This window comes from Myxine glutinosa, chromosome 9 (assembly GCF_964187855.1).
Source record: "Myxine glutinosa chromosome 9, kmMyxGlut1.1, whole genome shotgun sequence".
NCBI classification, from domain to species: Eukaryota; Metazoa; Chordata; class Myxini; order Myxiniformes; family Myxinidae; genus Myxine; species Myxine glutinosa.
Window position 1 is genome coordinate 21497563 of NC_136269.1, and position 21236 is coordinate 21518798.

At 51.8% G+C, this 21236-nt stretch overlaps 1 protein-coding gene across 9 annotated transcripts in view; it reads right to left on the reverse strand.

Moving 5' to 3' along the window:
- Window positions 1–8279: 8279 nt before the first annotated feature.
- RUSF1 (RUS family member 1) overlaps window positions 8280–21236 on the reverse strand; it is an 89336-nt gene continuing 76379 nt past the window's right edge. For all 9 annotated transcript variants that reach the window (XM_078784162.1, XM_078784159.1, XM_078784160.1 and 6 more), the window contains one exon: window positions 8280–8653. In XM_078784162.1, coding sequence (XP_078640288.1) covers window positions 8484–8653 — 170 coding nt within the window. In that variant the 3' untranslated portion in view covers window positions 8280–8483. The remainder of the gene's footprint in view (window positions 8654–21236) is intronic.

Genomic DNA, 21236 nt, shown 5'->3' on the forward strand with positions numbered 1-21236 from the left:
TCGGACCTCCGGCGACTCCCACGTTCGGACCTCCGGCGACTCCCACGTTCGGACCTCCGGCGACTCCCACGTTCGGACCTCCGGCGACTCCCACGTTCGGACCTCCGGCGACTCCCACGTTCGGACCTCCGGCGACTCCCACGTTCGGACCTCCGGCGACTCCCACGTTCGGACCTCCGGCGACTCCCACGTTAGGACCTCCGGCGACTCCCACGTTCGGACCTCCGGCGACTCCCACGTTCGGACCTCCGGCGACTCCCACGTTCGGACCTCCGGCGACTCCCACGTTCGGACCTCCGGCGACTCCCACGTTCGGACCTCCGGCGACTCCCACGTTCGGACCTCCGGCGACTCCCACGTTCGGACCTCCGGCGACTCCCACGTTCGGACCTCCGGCGACTCCCACGTTCGGACCTCCGGCGACTCCCACGTTCGGACCTCCGGCGACTCCCACGTTCGGACCTCCGGCGACTCCCACGTTCGGACCTCCGGCGACTCCCACGTTCGGACCTCCGGCGACTCCCACGTTCGGACCTCCGGCGACTCCCACGTTCGGACCTCCGGCGACTGCCACGTTCGGACCTCCGGCGACTGCCACGTTCGGACCTCCGGCGACTCCCACGTTCGGACCTCCGGCGACTCCCACGTTCGGACCTCCGGCGACTCCCACGTTCGGACCTCCGGCGACTCCCACGTTCGGACGTCCGGCGACTCCTATGCTTGGACCTCCTCGACTCCCTTAAAACCTCGATGTAAAACTTTTTACAAAACACCATTAAATGATTAGCTACTTCATCGACTGGAGCATAACATACTTCACATGCAGATCCTGAATATCATTCCGAACATTAAGCCGACTCAACAATGGTTTTGACCAATCCTGGGGAAACGAGCCTTGATTATTAAAAAAAAACTCAATCCTGTTGTTCAAAATTTCCACAATCCTCTCATTCCATGTACGAAAACCATTTACCGATAAACGAAACTTTTTACACATTTTACTTACAAAATCACAAACAGAATGAACTAGAACAGCACTCAGTAGAGAGCATACCTCCACCTGGTTGGCCATATCTCCCAATGGTGAAGAATCATTTTAAAAACTCTACTTACCGGATCCGGATCCGGATGTTCACCAAAATTGAATCGATTCTTCCTTGTCAGACACCCAACTGGTCCAACAAGATTCGTCCAAATCTGTCCATAACGTTTTCAGACATCCTGGTATGTATCGTTTTTGGCCATATCTCCCGATGGCGAAGAATCACTTAAAATTTCTCGTAGCCGGATCCGAATCCGGATCTTCACCAAAATCTAATCATTTCATCGTTGTCACGTACGCTACATCTCTGCCAAATTTCGTTCAAATCCGTCCACAATTTGAGATATTTTGTTCACAAACGGACAAACAATCAGACAGACAGACAGTGGTGAAAACATAATGTCCATCCACCTTTGGTGGTGGAGGTAACAATAGAAGATCTAATAAAAATTCAATGGCCGAGTCACTGGTTCCTTATATATTTGGCTCCCAATTTCTCAAGATCCCTGATGTCGCTGTTGCTAATAATATTCAAATCCCCAGTAATTACCTGCCCACATGGATCATACAAAAAGGTGAAGAGGAACATGCACAATCAGTTGTAAAAATATCCGCAACTGCATCTATTCCAAGAGGTTAAACAAATTTACGATAATTAAACAAGAATTGGTCAACAATCTTGGTCTTGGTGAAAGTTCCAGAGATACTGTAATCACGTGACCGAGCCAGGGCCAGGAATGCCTATTAAAGTGAAGGGCGATTGCTCTTGGCATTCATTCATTCATTCGTACGCAGCACGTGGTTGCAGGTTCGCATCAGTTCTTGCAAGGGCAATGCCACAGATGCAGTGCCCCCTGTAGGTTAGAGCAGAAATTGTTAAGTGTGGGAATAGCTCATCTGCTTCAGGAAGAACACAACACCTGGCAATAGCTCACCTACTCCACGAAGGACACTGGGATTTCTAATGTCCACCAACAAATGCAAGCAGATGATGGGACACACACGGTTTCACATCGACACATTGATGCTTCGCCCCACCTGCGAAACACCGCGGTGACAGTTTATACCTGGGCCAAGATTCAAACCCAGGCTACACAGCTCAAAGGTGAGTGCGTGTATCTCCAGGCTACCTTTCCCAGACCCAATCTTGGCATTGTTGTTTCATATACAGCAGCCTGTGGCGGTTGGCTGCATCATTCTGGAAGTGCGGAAGTGCCACTGATGCCGTGCTCCTGTTTCCAGTGAGCTCGTGTACTCATTCCGCGGACATCGGAAGGATGACAGGCTGAGTCGATCCCACCTGGTTAATTCAATGGCACGGCAGGGGCTGAAACTTAAGACGCTGAGATCGTAAACCAGCCACCTGAACCGTTAAGCCAACACCTGGTTTACTCGGGGAAATGAAAACCCCTTTTTGTTTATTGCAGATGGTTCCTGCAGGTTCAGGTAGTTGAATTTAAATGACTTTTAATGATTTTCCAGTTTTAAATACTGACTTTTTAATGACTCGGCTTGAACATAAAACCGTAACTTTAAACCTGACAACAGAACCAATCTCCCTGTCATGATCGGCACCGTAATATACATAATATTGTTACGTTTGTGGGGGTACGTGACGAATTGCCATAATGGAGACAGGAATGTATCGGCTTTAGCATGGACCGTGGATGCAAAGAAGAACCTTGGTGTAATAAGTAGGGAACCTGTCCGATTAGGAGTGTTTGCATGTCTCCATGAGGGTCGTGGTTTTTGTGTTCACTTGACAGGGCTTAAGATTAATTCCCCAGTGTGTAATTGGCCCTTATGATTTTTCCCGTGTATTATTTTTACATCAATTCAGCCGGCCATTCAATGGGGTCCATTAGCCACCAACCTTCTGTCCACATTGTGGGGTCCATATCGGTTCCAGTTGCGTGGTACCACTGAGTAGGAAAACACACACGTTTTGGTGAAATGTGCAAAGGTAAGCAGTTCGAGATCCGTGCCCCAGGCATACCTGTCCATCTTGCTTTGCTGGATGTACTCATCCATGCTTGAACAACTGCTCAGTCCCGATAGCTTTTGATATGTCATTCAATATACATAATATTGAGGAACAGCACAGGAAGTAGCAATGGCTGCAGGAACATTTGTAATTTTTTTTTTTTTGTAAGATCTCGATGAAGATCGAGGCTCGTGATAGAGCTAACATTAATCACACAAAAAGTCAAACCGACACAAAAAACACAAAATAAGGGGAGCGTTAGACAAGATGGGGAGAGCGGGGGAAGGACACAAAACACAACATTTGAGAGCAGGGACATCGAGAGAACTGTGGGAGGGAGAGGGCTTGAGGGGAGGGAGGAGAGGGCTAAAACATATGGACACTGCAAGGACTTCCAAGAAGGAAGTTGGAATTTCGAAAAAGTGTATCTGGGGTGAATGAGCGGGGGTAGAAAAGATCAAGGTTTTGGATGGGGGAAGATAAGAGATGGTGGTGAACAGCTGTTTTAAAGACCTGGAGGGAGGAGTGGGATTGAAGGGAGTGGGGGAGTTTATTCCAGGGTGGGGAAAAAGGGGAATGAAAGAGTGAAGGTGAGCAGAGAGCCTAGATTTTTTTCAGTTTAACCATAAGAGGGTTGCTGGCAGATCTTGTGCGACCTGTAGGAATATTTGGGGGACAGAGCACAGAGAGGGCTGGGGGAGCAAGGCCGGAGAGGAGTCGGTGGAAGACAGAAAGACCACCTACCTGCCTGCGGTGAGTGAGTGAAAGGCCCTCAGAGATAGCTTCATCGCGGGAGATTCCAATGATTCTGAATGCTTTGGTTTCAACAGCGTGAAGGCGAGCTAGGTGTGAGGCAGGAGCACCAGCCCATAGGGGAGAGCAGTATTCCATTGAGCTGCGGATGAAAGCCTTGTATGTGGTGAGGAGCTCAGGTGTGCCAAGGAAGGACTTCGCACGACAGAGGATGCCCAGTCGGCGACTGGCTTTGGAGGCCAGATTTGAAATGTGGTTTTCCCAGGAAAGATCATGGCAGATAGTGAGACCCAAAAGCTTGAGTGACAGAACTTCTTGGAGAGGATTATTCAGAAAGTGGATGGGAGGGTTGTCCAGTCGGTCTTTTCGGAGAGACATCGTAAGAGTGTGAGATTTGTCAGGATTGAAAGACATGTTTCACTTGTTTGCCCAGTCTGTGATTTTGTCAAGGTCTGCAGAGAGTGAGGAGGCTGCAGACTGCCGATCTGAGGGATGAAGAATGGAGCGACAGAGAGTAGAGTCGTCAGCAAAGAGATAGAGAGGATTTTCAAGAGAGTCAGAGAGATCATTGATGAAGACCAGAAAAATCACAGGGCCCAGAACACTGCCTTGGGGAACTCCAGCCTGAACAGGAAGAGGAGATGAGAGAAACCCATTCAGGGCCACACGTTGACTACGACTAGAGAGGAAGTCCGCCAGCCATGCGTGGAGATTTTCATGGATACCAAAAGAGGAGAGTTTGGTGAGCAGAGCGGGGTGCCAGACCGTATCGAAGGCACGTGATATGTCAAAGGAGACTGCTCTAATTTCCTGTTTGGCATTGAGGACCTCCATCCATTGTTGAGAAAGCAGAAGCAGCATGTCCAGAGTGGAGTGTCCAGGTCTGAAACCAAATTGATGATCAGAGATCAAGCCATTGGAGAAGAGGAAAGATTTCATATCTGAAGCAATGATGGATTCCATGACTTTGCTGATAATTGGGAGAAGGCTGATTGGTCTGTAGTTGCTGGGATCTGTTTTTGCACCTTTTTTATGCAAAGCGGTGATGTTGGCAGATTTCCAAGCAGATGGAAGATGACCTTGAGCAAAAGAGAGGGTGAAGAGAACAGAGAGAGGGAGTGAAAGAGCGGAAGAACATGATTTTAGGACCCATGGGCTGATGCCGTCAGGTCCAGTTGCAGAATCAGAGTCGAGGGTTGACAGAAACTTTTCCACCTTGTCAGGAGGAAAGGACACAGAGTCCAGGAGCAGCTGGGTACGACTGGGTACGGTGGGTACAGAGAGGGATGGGTTTGGGACACAAGATTTAGAGGCAAACACAGAGTTGAGGCATTCAGCTTTTTCACGTGAGGAGTCAGCCCTGTGGCCATTTGAGGTGAGGGAGGGGATGGAGGGGGAACAAACACCAGAAACAGATTTGACCAGACGCCACCAGGATTTGAAAGAGGGAGACAGATAAGAGAGTTCGGTCCTGAGAACGGAAAGATATTGCTTCCTGGCTCTCCTGAGGGTGGACACACACTTGTTTCGGGCTTTGTGAAAGGAAATGAGATTTCCTTCCGTTGGATTTGCTTTCCAGGAGACGAAAGCAAGTTGTTTCTGGGCAATAGCCTCACCACAAGATTCCGTGTACCATGGACGGGAGGAAGGGTATGACAACTGAAGACGAGATGGGATAAATCTGTGCATGAGAGAGAGCAATTTACTTTGGAAGAATTACCAGGATGAGTTGATGTCAGAGGCAGTAGAGATGGGAGACCAGTCCAGATGATTGATGGCTGCTTGAAGACCGTGCCAGTTGGCCTGAGTGAAATGCCAGACTCGTCGACGCTGAGGAGGCTCTCTGAGAATGGTCAGAGAGATGTCCACTTTAACAAGCACATGATCAGAAGAGCCGATTGGAGCAGAAGAAGAGCAGCAGACATTTTCAGGGAAGTTAGTCATAACCAAGTCCAGAAGAGAAGATGCTCCGTTGACTGAGATCCGGGTTGGGAAATTGACAGATTGTGTCAGTCCCAGTGAGTCACAGAAGTCCTTTGCTGAAGAGCCATGGCTGGTGAGAGGGGTACGCACCCCCAGCCAACTGGCATGGTGACAGTTGAAATCACCACATATGAGGAAGAGAGAGTTGGGATGGGTCGATAGAAGTTGGTCCATATTATCAGACAGCGAGATGTAGATGGAGTCATCACTGTTTGGTGGACGGTACAACACACATATGAACAAAAGGTGGGAGCGAAGGGGAAGCCGTAGCCAAAGGTATTCCTGGGGGTGAGGTGGAGAGAGGGCAGTGCAGGGCGAGTGAGGAAGAGAGTCTTTTATAAAGATAGCAACCCCATCTCCAGGACGAGGCTCAGGTCTATCATACCGGAGGAGGAGTAACCTGGGAAAGATACCAAGGAATCAGAGACATCATGAAGGAGGAAAGTTTCTGTTAAGCAGATCACGTCTGGTTTGTCAGAAGCAACCTGTATGGAGAGATCAGTTAAGTTTGAGCGAAGGCCCCGGATGTTTGAGGTCCATAATGTTAAGGAAGAGGAAGGGGGAGCATCGGATACAGGACAGGGGGGGGGAGCGGTAGGGTAAGATGTGGAAGAGGAGGAAGAGGTAGGGAGAGCTGTTGAAGGTGTGTCAGAGATTACAGAATAGCTTGGAGAAAGGGAAGAATGGGGCAGACAAAAGGTTTGATGGTGATTGGGTGAGGCGCAGTGAGGTGTTATTTGAGGAGGGGGAAGAGTGAGGCAGAAGGTTGAGGGAGAAGAAGGGGAAAGTTGGAAGGGGGAAGAAGCGGGGAGGACGCTTTGAGGAGGAGGGGTGAGAGGGGAGTCTAGGAGGGGAGGAGTGAGGGAGAGTCTCGGAGGGGAGGGGAGTGGGGGGAGTTTAGGAGGGAAGGGGCAGGGGGGGAGATTTGAAAGGGATGGGTGATGGGGAAGATTTGGGGGGGAGGGGCAAGGGGGAAGATTTGAAAGAGATGGGTGATGGGGAAGATTTGGAGGGAAGGGGTGAGATTGGATTTTGAAAAGTGTACGATTAATGGGAAACGAACATTTATTGCAAAATGAGTTTCTTGAGACATTCGAGTCAAAAATACATTTGAGGACGCTGAAGGATGGGTGGAGTTCTGGAGAGTTTAGGGAATGAATGAAAGATGCACTGTAAGAGATGGAATTTTTTTTTGGAATGAATAGATTTGGTGAGCAAGTCGAAAGCATCCTTTTATAGAAGAAGAATAAAAAAGTGTTATAGAATATGACAAAATAAAGTTCTTCAGGGGACAGATGAAACATTTTTTAACAACGTGATCACGTGATCACGAACAACGTGGTCAAAGAACGAACGAACAAATAAGAACGAACAAACGGATAAGAACAGGGAAGGAAAATATTTTTTTTGTTGTTTTTTTTGAGATTTTAAAACAAGGAAGTATGGGGTGAAAAGACCGTGAAAAACAGAGACCGAAAGTAATTTGCAGCGCGATCGAAGAACCGCTGAGACAAAAAAAAAGCCTCAAGCCAAGGGCTGACACGGTAGCCTACTAGTACTACACTAGGCCTCAGAATACACGATACGAAAAAAACGACGATTCTGTACACAGGTATGAAAAACCAACACCGAGAAACCTATTAAAGTCACCCCAATAGGTACATACACCGAAAGAAAGATACAGATTCGACAAAAACACAATTGTGAAAAATTACTTAACTTCGAAAGCGTGCGCGCGGGGACAGCTTTGAAGAGACATGATGACCAATCTTGCGCATGCGCAGATCCGCGACGCGCTCTCTTGCCTCTTGCCCCCCACGCCTTCCTCTGCCCTTGACTCTCTCCTCTTGGTTCCGGACTTTGGTGGAAGACAGCGGTGCACGGACATTCTTCTCATTAGGCTTCATCGTGGCGGTAGTGTTCCGAGATCTTGCCAGTGTTAGTCGGGACGAGGCGGAAGAGCTGTTGTTTTGCCGACGCGCTTGGAAAGCAGGCTGTGCACCTGCCATTCGAGACGGACCGCGAGGCCTTGTTCCCGCCAAGGCAGAAGCCGCGTCCGGACTGCGCAATCGAGGCCTGACGAATGCTGACGACGCACCAAGCAAGTTGAACTAAATGCCATAATTACACTATTATTTTTCAGTTCTTGAATTCCCCTCTGTCTGTGTACGGTGTCTGTTCTGGGAGCGCTCCATATAGGAATTTTATTTTTCTTCGCGTTTTTCTTGTTACCGGCATTCCGTTTTAATAAATCCTTTTGTTATTTTTTTTGTACATTTCTAAATCCGTGTTTGTTTGAGTTTATTTTCTGCAGGTTTGAGGACTGCGGCGGGACCACAGGTAAGCTCTTCAGCTTAATCTTCTTCTTTCTTCCTTCCGCGCATATATATAGTTAAATCCGCATTTGATCATCACCTTCTGAGTTAAAAGCTCGCTATTGGCCATCCGCAACTCTCCTGGTGTTAACTTGGAGGGAATCACACGACAATATAAACAAATGTGACAAAATGCAATATGGAACATTTGCATAAACTTTACTTCACTGTGTTCTCACAAATTAGGCATTGGATGTGTTGTAATATACACCATAATGCAGCAATAAAATAACCCTCGCTTTACCCTTCGGTCACCCAGGAAGTACCCCATACCCCCTCCAAAAGGCTGCATGTACCAATTGGTCTGAATTCGGACATGGAATGGAAGTTATGAAGATTTGTATCCTCATTCTACTTTATCTGCTGTTCCTATTAACTTTGCGTCCCATTGAGCACGCCATTCATCTGCGTGCAGCAAACTCGCACCCAATCGCCATCCCTGGAACTCCAGGCCATGGCTCAGGTCTGACCATATGGCGCATGCTTCCGCACCGCTTTGGTCAACCAACTGCCAACCTGCAAATACACAATACAGTACTTACTGTACACCCTTAAATTCAAAGAAAGCACCGAAAGGGTTTCCATCATGGAATAGATCATCTTGTAGCGGTTACCGCTGGATGCACACAATCGCCTTGCACCGGCCAGAACACGGCCAGACGCGCCTCTCCCGGGCATGCCCGCTATCGCCTTTCCAGGGCTCGCCCAGAGCGTCCGGGCATGCCCGCTATCGCCTTTCCAGGGCTCGCCCAGAGCGTCCAGGCATGCCCGCTATCGCCTTTCCAGGGCTCGTCCAGAGCGCCCGGGCACGCCTAGCCTCGACTTGCCAGGCCGCAGCCAAACACGCCCGGGCAGGTCCAGACTCGCCTTTCCAAGGCTCGCCCTTGACACCCGGGCATGCCCGGTATAGCTTTTGCCGGGCAAACTTCCCGACATAAATGTGTATATATATTGCTGCCCGATAAACGGGCTTTTGGTCAGAATACCTGAGCTGTTTTGTTTCAATAAAGCAACTCGGACGAATTCCGTCTTTGGTCACGTCAATTCTTTCGACTCGCGTTGGAGCGCCGCTCCTTCAATCTGAGTGTTGATTTGTATCACGTTGGTAATCAATTTAACCATTGGAATGATGTTCAAAATCATTGCATTTGTTTATACATACAGGTACGAAGCTCATGGAGGATAGGAATAACAATGAGCAAAGGGTAAACACAAAATGGGGCTAGCAGAAAACAGGACAGAACGTATGGCTACATCACGGCAAAGGTGGAATTGTGTGTGAAAGATGGGAACAACATCTCAGTAGATGTTGTAAAACTCAGAGGAAGAAGTGGGAAAGACCATGATGTGGCGGAGGGCAACAAACTTAAAATCCTGGAGGGAAGAGTTTGAGATAACAGACTCAGGAAGACAGTTTCACAGGAAAGAGAAGAGGGGGGTGGGGGCGGAGAGGGATGAATAAATGGAGGTGATTGTTAAGTTTAGACTTGAGGAGGATTACAAGGCAAGGGTTTCTGATAGAACACATACGATTTGTGGGGGAAGCGGATGGGGTAGAAGTTGGGTGGAGAATGGAGAGAAGAGGGCATCAGGAAGAGGGCAAGGGCTAGAACAGAGCCAGTAAAAAATGGCAGGGCCAATAACCTGTCTGCAGTGAACACGAAACAGGAAGCCGAGTCTCAGGGAAATGCTTCCCTGAGACTCAGCTGAAGAAGTACTCAGCAAAGACATCGGAATGGATTTGGCGAATCAATAGGATATTGAGAAAGAAAGGTAGAATACAAATAAAGACAGAAGAGATATAAAAACGAGAAAGAAGGTGAGCATAATGCTTTTTACAGCCTCAGCATACCTTAAAATGAGTGGTTGATCCAGTTGCACGAAAATAAGTGTTCAAATGGGAAAAGCCTCAACAGAAATGAATCAGCAATTCAATACAACATATCTACAGGGAAGAACCATGAGAGAGAGAGAGAGACAGAGAGACAGAGAGACAGAGAGACAGAGAGACAGAGAGACAGAGAGAGAGAGAGAGACAGAGACAGAGACAGAGACAGAGAGAGAGAGAGAGAGAGAGAGAGAGAGGGGGAGAGAGAAAGACTGACTGACTGTTTCTTCCTTTTATTACAAAAGTGAAAAAGATCAGTTATGTACAGTCACAAAGAAAAAATGAATGAATGAATGAATGAATGATCGTTTTAAGGCCATTTTTCCCCGCTAGAGCGGGGGTTAGCCTTGCGGGCCCCATGACAATCATGGTTCCCTGTTTGAGGCAATGTTTTTATGGCCGGATGCCCTTCCTGACGCCAACCCTTGGTCACGCTCTTACGATGCGCAGGGATACAGTGTGCCTATTCTGAATCGGGGTACACACCGTGATCATTCATCCCAGCAAGCTGGTACTCAATTTGCCGACTTCGGAAGGATGACAGGCTGAGTCCACCCCCCTGGTGTAAATTCAGCGATCACCCGGGATTCGAACCCAGGATCCTAGGATCCCAAGCCGGCACCCTAACCGCTAAGCCAACGCCAGGCTGTACAGTCACAAAGAAAGAAACACAATAATTAAAATGGTCTCAAGGAGAAATTATTATCAATCATCATCAAGTTTGCATATGACATCATTAAAAACCCACTTTTCTTTAAAACATGTTAAATTCTTGTTCATTTTTAAAAAACGGTACCCGCCATCGAAGACTCGGGTGCTCAGAAAATGTTTTTGCGTATAAAATTTTAACGTACGCGTTGTACAAAGTTTTCTTTGGAAAGGAAGGAAGGGATAATGCAGTATCATCAGGGCTGTTCAGGCCAGGGGACAGATTAAGTGGCGGGCTGAAGACCAGGAGTTTGGGGAAGTCACCTGTTGTTTCCTTGGGGGAAGGTCCAAGTTCCTCGCAGGTATTACGATACGTTGTGGATATCCCTTGAAGGAGCCGAAAGATGATCCTGACAGATTTTATTCCAGTTTTTTGTGCCACAGCAGCAGCACTCAACCAGCAGCTCCCAGACTCTGTCATGAGGTCTTTTACTCGCAGCAGCTTGGCATCAACAAAACGTTGAACGAGTCCCCTATTATTTAAGCTGTTTTCCAGGGAGGGGTTGTAGCATAGGGGTTCATTCAACAACATTTCCATGTTGTATGTTGCCATTTCACAGGAAAAGGACAGGGCTTGCCAGGCGTTCATCACCCCTTGGTAAAAGGTGGGCAGCAAGGATAAATCGATTTGATGAGGGTTCATCAAGAAAAGTTCTCGGCAGTAGCCCAGCTTGCATGTAAGCTGCAATATGCAGTTAGCCAGAGGCCTCCAGAGTAGGGCTTCATCTACATATATAAGTTGGCGAACGATATGAAGCCGGAAGACCATAATCCGGCTGCGGATATCAATGAGACCTTGGCCACCTTCAGTAAGTGGTAAGTATGCCACGGCGGGTTGGAGCCAGTGTTTCCCGCTCCAGAAAAAATCGACAATGCTCTTTTGGAGTGTGATAAGAAGGCTCCCAGGCGGTTGTAGGCATATCATCTTATGCCATAGCATAGAGGCGACAAGATTGTTAATGACGAGAGTTCTTCCGCGGTAAGAAAGTTGAGAAAGAAGTCCTTTCCAACGGGCTATTTTTGCCATTACCTTGTCCGGTAATCCGACCCAGTTCTGCTGCTCAAAGGTGTTGTCTCCTAGGAAAATACCGAGGTATTTGATGCCATTTTTCTGCCAGTTCACTCCTCCTGGCAGGACAATTGGCGGGCAGTCTCCAGGTCCTATCCAAAGGGCTTCACTCTTCTTCCAGTTCACCTGGCCTGAACAAGCCTGACAATATGTCTTTAATGCCTGAGCCACCGCAGTGACGTCAGCACTATTTTTTAAATATAAACACAAACATCATCTGCATAAGCAGAGACTTTTAGCGGTGTGGTAAAATTGATCCAGTGAAGCCAGAAATGTGCGTACGTAATTGGGGCAGAAGAGGTTCGATGGCAAGAGTATAAAAGTCCAGATAGCGGGCAACCTTGCCGTACTCCCCTTTGCACAGCAATGGGGCTGCACAATACTTGATTAATTTTAAGAACACTGGATATATTACAATACAAAAGCTTAACATTCGAGATAAAAAAGGCCCAAAACCAAAATTCTCCAAAACTCTAAAAAGGTACATGTGGTCAGGTCAATACAATCAAAGGCTTTTCCTTGGTCAATGAAAAACAGACCAACATTCTTATTAAAATTGTTACAAAACCGAATGGTATCATGGATAAGAAAGACATTATTAAAAATAGTACGTCCAGGGATACAAAAGGATTGATGTTCTCCTATTAGTACATTCATAAAAGGTTTCATTCGATTGGACAAGGCTTTGGCTAAAATTTTATAATCTGTACATAAAACAGAAATAGGATGCCAGTTCTCTATAAGTTGAGTGTCCGCTTTCTTAGGAATTAAAGTGGTGACTGCTCTCCGGCAACTCCACGGCAGTTGTCCGTCCTCTAAACATTCATTCAATACCTGCAGTAGGTGAGGTCCAATGGCGTCCCAAAAACACTGGAAAAATTCGCTAGTCAGCCCATCCAGTCCAGGGGCTTTATCGGGCTCCAAGGCCTTCAAGGCAGCGGTGAGCTCAGGTAAACTAAGAGGATCCTCCAACTGCTGCTTCTGATCCTCCGCCAATGTTGGAAGGTTAGAAATAAGTTCAGATATTGCCTCCTGGTTAATGTCATACCGCATAAACCGTTGTTTAAAATGTTTCCGGGCACATTCCCTGATTCTGCCATCTTCATAAAGGAGTTCCCCATCATCCAGCAAGCGTGTAATCATTGACGAAGAGGCCCCCCTTTTGAGGCTGAAGAAGAATTTGGTTGGAGCATCAAAGTCATGTATGTACCTCATCTTCAGGCGCAATAAAGCATTTTGTGCTCGCCTTTCAGATATGGAATTCAGTAAGGCCGTTTTTCCATGAATTTGCTGCCTCATTTCCTGGTAGCTCACACTTGCAATTCCCTGGAGCTGTTCCTGTAATTCCAGGATTTCATCTTCAAGGAAGGTTGTGGTTTTTTTTTCGTCTTGAAAACCATACGCACGATATTGTTGGCAGAACAGTCTGATGTGCGTTTTGGCATTATCCCACCATTGTCTGAGGTTTGGGAAATTCCCTTGGGAGGCAACCAGGATATTCCAAATTTCCGGAAAAAAGTCCTTAAAGGTACTATCATCAAGTAAATTATTATTAAATTTCCAAAAAGCACTCTGGTGCTTCGGGCAGGGGGCAGAAATTTTGAGAAATGTTGCGCTGTGGTCCGAGAATCCTGATGGGCAAATTTGGGATGACAGAACAAGGCGTTCAAGCGGAGGATTAACATAAAACTTGTCCAAGCGAGCAAGTACAATATTATTCTGAATGCATCGACACCATGTGTATTGCCTGATTGATGGGTGCTGTACCCGCCATATATCTGTGAAATTCATTTGTTTTAAAAATTTGATGAGGGGGGTTGTGGCGGCAGGATGGGGGCTCTGCACCGTTCCTGTCTAGTTGGGGTTGGAGGGTGCAATTAAAATCTCCACCAATACAAACATGATTGTCTTGGTCTTTTAGGGCATTTTGGCTGTCGAGGGAAGTTAGGTGTGTCCCAAGGTTATTTTTAAAATCTCGCCGTGCTACAGGCGTACTTGGGGCATAGATATTTAAAATAGTATAAAATTTTCCACAGTAGTGGAATTCTAGGGATGCTCGAGATCCCTTTTGTATTTCGTTAAATTTAAGCAATGAAGGCGAAAAGGAAGGGCTAAGAATTATTGCTATACCGCCTTTACGGGAGTCACTGTTACTAAAAAAGGAAAGGCCAGGGAAGAGCCTACACCACTCTGCGACACAGCAGTCGTTGGCATGGGTCTCTTGTAAAAGGGCAATGTCAACTTTCTTCTGTAATAAAAAAATTCTTACTTGAACTTTACGGACAGAGCTACATCCTCCGTTAATATTCAAGCTACAAATCGAAAAACTCATTACAAACACATGGAGGAGTGACAACCACTCAATTTTTTGATAGCAGTTCATTCTTAGCTTTTTGTATACATTTCTTTAACCGGTGACGTTGGGAGGAATTTAAATTAAAAACATGGGGCCATTTTACCATCAATCTAGCGGAATGTATAAAATCAGGTAGCTCCGGAAAAAAGGTTCCTATAACAACATTCCTTTTTCGGAATGTGCCCTTAAAAAACCTTTTTATCTCAGAGGGAGGGATTGGAGGGGTTCCCTCTTCCTTAAGGCCGCCACATTCACTAACAGAGTCATCTATATCAGATGGCTCAGATGATGATTCATACTGGTTTTCATCATTTATTTCCTCACCATCATCACATCCCTCCACATTATCGGATGGGGCATAGTCCATAGAGGGAAGGGATGGGGAGGCAGAGAAATGAGCCATCTTCAGGGGAGGGGGAGGTACTAATTTTTGTGGTTCAACCATATCAGTTTCTAGGTCAGTAGACAAGGGCGAGAATTCATCCACATCTATGTCCTCCAATACAGAGAAACGATTTTCTGTGACGAGGGACAAATCTGGGGCAGGGGGGAGGGGCTGTCGGTTTTCAGTTGTGGGTTTTTTAAAGAGATGACCGTTTTCATCTGTTGTTTGCAAATGTCTTTTTCCTTTTGGGCAGACAAATTGAAACTCGTCCTGGTTAGTGGGGAGAGATTGCAGGGGATTGGGGGGGGGGGGGAGGGGGAGGGAGGGAGGACGTAATCATCGGGGTAAAGCGCGGCGTTACGCGCGCTGCTTGTGAGCAAGGAGGAAGCGGACAAGCGGTAACTTGTAAGAGTCTTTATTCAAGAGCTCACTGTAACACTCAGCTGCTCAGGGCTGCGCGCCCCGTGTATATCGTGAGGCCACGCCTCTCTCCCGGGCGTGGCCCACCCCCACTTGGTGTGCGGGGTGATGTCACCACGTCAGTGCTTTCGTGTCCGCCACACGCGCCCCCCCAGAATCCCCGCGCACCTGAAGGGTCAGTTTGCGGGGCAAACGGATGACCCGGCCGAAGCGCCCCTTGGCGACTGGCGGCGTCTGGGATGCAGGGATGCCATCTGGAATGCCTCCGGCTGCCCCTGGGATGGGTGCAGGACCGGGGGGCGGTGTGGCGGCGGGGCTGGGTGGTGCCGGGGGTCCGCCCGCAGGGGGGCGGCCCCGACGCGGGGGTCGGGCCACCGGCGGTGGATGGTCCACGTCGAGGTGGGCCGGCTTGAGGTGGTCCACAGAAACGCGGTCAGGAGTACCGCCGATGTCCAGGGTGAAGTGCTTCACCCCGGTCTCCAGCACGCGGAAAGGCCCGTCGTACGGGGGCCGCAGTGGTGTCCGATGGGCATCGTGGCGGACGAAGACGTACTCCGCCGTGCGAAGCTCCGGGGCGACGTGCGTCGGTGGGTGCCCGTGGCGTGCCGTCGCCACCGGGGCGAACCTCTGGGCGGTCTCCTGCAGAGCGGAGCGCTGCTGTGCCGCGGACCATGGTGCCGTGGAGTCGGCGAGGAACTCGCCCGGCACCCGCAGCGGTTGCCCGAAGACCAACTCCGCCGCAGATGCGCGCAGGTCCTCCTTGGGCGCCGCCCAGAGGCCCAGCAGGACCCAGGGGAGCCTGTCGACTCAGCCGCCGTCGCGGAGGGTGGCCCGGAGCGCGGCCTTCAATGAGCGGTGAAATCGCTCACACAGGCCGTTAGCCTGGGGGGTGGTAGGCCGTGGTTCGGTGCAGCCGGACCCCGAGACCCTGCGCGACCGCCCCCCAGAGCTCTGAGGTGAACTGGGGGCCGCGGTCGGACGAGATGTCTGAGGGGGCACCGAACCGGGCAACCCAGGTGGCGATGAAAGCCTGCGCGACGTCCGCAGCCGTCGTCGACGCCAAGGGCACGGCCTCCGGCCACCGGGTGGTGCGGTCCACCATGGTTAGGACGTGGGTGACACCCCGCGAGGGGGGCAGAGGTCCCACCAGGTCCACGTGGACGTGGTCAAACCGGCGTTCCGGCACCGTAAACGGGGCCAAAGGGGCCTGGGTGTGCCGGTGCACCTTGGCGCGCTGGCACGCGAGGCACGTCCTGGCCCAGCCGCGGACGGCCTTCCGGAGGCCATGCCAGACGAATTTGTCGGCGATCAACCTTTGGGAGGCCCTCGCGCCCGGGTGGGACAGGCCGTGGATGGCGTCAAACACCTGGCGCTGCTAGCCCGCGGGCACGATGGGGCTACACCGCCCGAGGGAGACGTCGCACAAGAGGGCCGCGCCCGCGCCGTCGAACGGCACCTCGGTGACGCGGAGGCGCGTGACAGCGGTCCGCAAGGCCTGGACGTCGGGGTCAGCGGCCTGGTCCGCTGCCATCCGGGCATAGTCGATGCCGAGGTGGACTGCGTGGGCGACGGCCCGGGAAAGGCAATCCGCCACCGGGTTGTCCTTCCCCGCGACGTGCCGGATGTCCGTCGTGTACTCGGACACGGCCGAGAGGTGACGCTGCTGCCGGGCCGACCACGGCTCGGTGACCTTGCCCATCGCGAAGACCAGCGGCTTGTGGTCGACGAAGGCCGTGAACGCACGGCCCTCGAGCAGATGGCGGAAGTGCCTGACCGCCAAGTGAAGCCCGAGCAACTCGCGGTCGAGGGTACTGTAACGGCGATCGGGCGGGCGAAGCTGCCGGCTAAAGATCGCCAGCGGTTGCCAAGCTCCACGCACCCATTGCTCGTGCACCGCGCCCACCGCGTAGTCCGAGGCGTCGGTGGTGAGGGCGATCGGCGCATCGGGCGCCGGGTGCGCGAGCATGGTGGCGTTAGCCAAGGCGAGCTTCGCGCCCGTGAACGCCGCGTCCATCTGCTCGGTCCAGGTGACGTCGCCTTTGCCCGGCTTACCTCGGAGAGCTTCGTGCAGGGGGCGCAGGAGCTGGGCGATACGGGGCAGGAACCGATGGTAAAAGTTCACCATGCCCAGGAACTCCTGCAGCCCCCTGATCGTGCGGGGGCGCGGAAACCCCTTCACCGCCTCCACCTTGGCCGGCAGGGGGACGGCTCCGTGCCTGGTGACGCGGTGCCCCAGAAAATCGAGTTCGGCGACGCCAAACCTGCACTTTGCAGGGTTCACAATCAGGCCATGCTGGCCCAGGCGTTCGAAGAGCGTGCGGAGGTGGTGTAGGTGCTCTTCGCGGGACGCGCTGGCGACGAGGATATCGTCCAGGTAAAAAAAAAACCCACCGTTTAGAGGCCATTTTTCCCCGCAAAGCGGGGGTTGGCCTTTTTCGGGAACCGTGGTTGTTGTTGTTTTTTGGTCCCCTTTTTGAAGCAACCATCGCACATCGCATGTGCGACATCGCATGTGCGACATCGCATGTGCGACATCGCCAATTCGTCCAGGTAGACGTATACAAAATCCAAGTCGCGCAGGACGCTGTCCATCAGCCGCTGGAACGCCTGAGCCGCATTCTTCAGACCGAAGGGCATCCGCAGGAATTCGAAGAGTCCGAACGGCGTGATGACCGCCGTCTTCGGGACGTCCTCCGGCCTGACGGGGACCTGATGGTAACCGCGTATGAGGTCCACCTTCGAGAAGAAGGACATGCCCGCCAAACGGGTGGAAAAGTCCTGAATGTGGGGGACGGGGTAGCGGTCGGGGGTGGTGGCGTCATTGAGACGGCGATAGTCCCCGCACGGTCGCCATCCCCCGCCGGGCTTTGGCACGATGTGCAGCGGCGACGCCCAAGCACTCTCCGAGCGCCGAACGATGCCGAGTCGCTCCAGGGTAGCGAACTCCGCTTTTGTTACCGCCAGCTTCGTCGGCTCGAGGCGGCGTGCCCGGGCGTAGACCGGTGGCCCGACGGTGGGGATGTGATGGGCCATCCCGTGCTTGATGGCCCCCACCGAGAAGGTGGGCCGCGTGAGGGCCGGGAAGACGGCGAGGAGGCGGGTGAATTCGTCCGCTGCCAGAAGCGTACAGATCAACGTGGCCGGAACCGAACCGTTCAGCAAGCCGCTTGGCAAGCCGCTCGGTGAGCCGCTCAGTGGGCTGCTCGACGAGCTGGGCAGCGCACAAGCGAGCGAGCTGAACGTCTCGGCCTGGACAAGACGTCTGTGCTTTACGTCGACCAGGAGCCCATTTGCGCACAGGAAGTCCGCGCCAAGCAATGCCATGGGCACGTCGGCGGTGACGAACGACCATCGGAAAACCTGCCCTCCGAACCGCAGAGAGGCAGCGTTTTCCGTACGTACGGATGGGCGTCCCGTTTGCGGCAAGCAGCGCGGGGCCCCCGCCCGCGGCGTGCTTGTCCGACGTACCGGCAGGAATGACACTCACCTGCGCTCCTGTGTCGCACAGGTAACGGCGCCCGGATAAGGTGTCCGTGATGAACAGCAGGCTGTTCGAACGGCCGGCGCTCATTGCCACTATCGAGCGACGGCCCGGGCGTTTCCCGACCTGTCGAAGGAGCATGGCGGATGACACTGTCGAGCCTCGTGGCCGAACCTGGCGTGGAACCGGCACCAGGTGGTGGAGCTGGAGGAGCGCGGCTGGCTCCGCCAGGCCGGTGGAGCCGGCGGTTTTTGCCGCGGCGGTGGGCGGGGCGTGGCGGCGGCCACGATGTGCGTATCAGCATGCTGTGTATGCTGTGGAAGCTGATGCTGTGGATCAGCATCGGCCTCGGGATCCACAAGGTGGGCCGCACCGACTCTCGCCCGCGTGTCCGAAGCCGCGGCGGCCAATGCTCGGGGTTTCGTTAGCACGGTCCCGGCCAACGCGAGGCGTACCTGTGCTGGAAGTTGGCGACGGAAAAGCGCCCGGAATAGAGAACCAGGGGCTTCGTCGCCCAACAGTGACAGCATATGGTCCATTCGGACCGACGGGCGCGTGTCGCCGAGCTCGGGGAGATCCAGGAGGCAGTCGGCCCGTGCGTCCTCCGTGAGGCCGAACATGGCTAGGAGCAGCCGCTTGAGTGCCTCGTACTTGTGGCCGTCCGGTGGGTGGCGAAGGACGGGCACAACTCGAGCGGCCGTGCCGGGCCCGAGGGAGGCGACGACGTGGCAGTAGCGCGTGTCGTCGTCGGTGAGGCGCCGAAGCTGAAACTTGGCTTCGGCTTGGACGAACCAAACTTCAGCCTGGGCCTCCCAAAATTCGGGAAGTTTAACCGACATCGCGTTGTTGGCCATGGCAATGGCGTCGTGTTTGGAAGGATCGCTATGGCAGATCCAACGTCGAGGGTCGCCAGTAAAGCGCGGCGTTACGCGCGCTGCTTGTGAGCAAGGAGGAAGCGGACAAGCGGTAACTTGTAAGAGTCTTTATTCAAGAGCTCACTGTAACACTCAGCTGCTCAGGGCTGAGCACCCCGTGTATATCGTGAGGCCACGCCTCTCTCCCGGGCGTGGCCCACCCCCACTTGGTGTGCGGGGTGATGTCACCACGTCAGTGCTTTCGTGTCCGCCACAGGGGGAGGATTTCCATCGGCTACCATGGAGAGAGAGATAGGATCAGTTGTAGCAGGAAACAAGCTGTGATTTAACGCTGTCGCCTGGGGGGGGGGGGGGGGGGGGAGGGGGGGAGGTCTATTATTGACAAGAGATGGCTGCAATTAGTTCCTGCAGTAGAGGGGGGGGGGGGCGTTTCAAGGGGAGGGGAGGGGGTATGGCGGGGATGCTTGGATCGGTGGTAGGAAGGCTTGGGTCGTTGGGTCGGTGGTAGAAAGACTTGGATCAGTGATAGGAACGTTTGGGTCGGTGGTGGGAAGGCTTGGGTCGGTGGTGGGAGGGCTTGGGTCGGTGGTGGGAAGGCTTGGGTCGGTGGTGGGAGGGCTTGGGTCGGTGGTGGGAAGGCTTGGGTCAGTGGTGGGAAGGCTTGGGTCGGTGGTGGGAAGGCTTGGGTCGGTGATGGGAAGACTTGGGTCGGTGGCGGGAAGGCTTGGTTCGGTGGTGGGAAGGCTTCGGTCGGTGGTGGAAGGGTTTGGATCGGTGGTGGGAAAGTGGGGGGCTTGCTTATTCCCGGTTCGGAGGGGAGGTTGTACTTGTGGAGAATTCTCTTTTCGGGGACAGTCATGCTTAACATGCCCAACTTGTCCGCAACCAAAACATTTTAAAACGTTGGTGGACACGTAAACTGTATATTCATTCTGTTGATGCTTTAATTTTACTATAAGGTTTAAATCCTTCTGGGAATCTTTTAAAATCATAAACACCTGCCGCCGGAATGAGACCACGTGTCTTAAATCGTTGTTCCGTGACCCGAAGGGAATCATGGAGATACGAGACACGATGGTACCGTATCGGGATAACTCTTTAATTAATACATCGTCAGATACAAATGGGGGACAATTGGACAACACGACTTTTATTGCTGGGCTATCAAGTGAGGAAACCATAACAAATAAACCTGGATCGATTGTCAAACCCTGTTCGACAATTTGTGGGACACAATCCGCGTCGGACAAAAAAATAACGATCCGCTTGTTCATCCGTGAAGCGGCAACAACCTTGTCGATCCTGACAACACGACCGGTTGCGAGGACAACGTCCTCGACACTAACCTCACGTTCCGGAGGTACACAAAAGAACCCGTTCTTACGGGTCAGGCTCTGAAAGGCCGTAAACCGAGACAGTGCAGCTGCCATGCTGGAAAAGCTGCACTTACAACCCCCTCCCCGACTCGGGGAGGGTGAATATATAATATAATCTTCCCTACCCGAACTCCGGGGATGGGAAGTAAACAGATCGCTCCGATTTCCCTAACTTCGGGAAAGGGAGGCAACAAAACAAACTGAAAGAAAGATAAACGAAAGGAAAAAAAGGAAATAGAGGTTTAAGATGAAGGAGCAAACACCGATAGGGCGACGCCCAAAAACGACGAACCCTTCCTTACCAGCAATCACCCTGTGCTCTCCGGCTCTCTCTCCCGTCTCAACATATATGGGAATCACGGGGAAAAAAACACAGACACAGGGACACAGAGGGGTGAACGGGGGGGGTGGGAAGGGAGCAACAACACAGAGCACTCACAGGCCTCCACAAGCAGACGCCATGACAGTACAACCAGCATACAAACGGCCAGTAGGTGGCGAGAGAGAGACAGAGAGAGAGAGAGAGAGAGAGAGAGAGAGA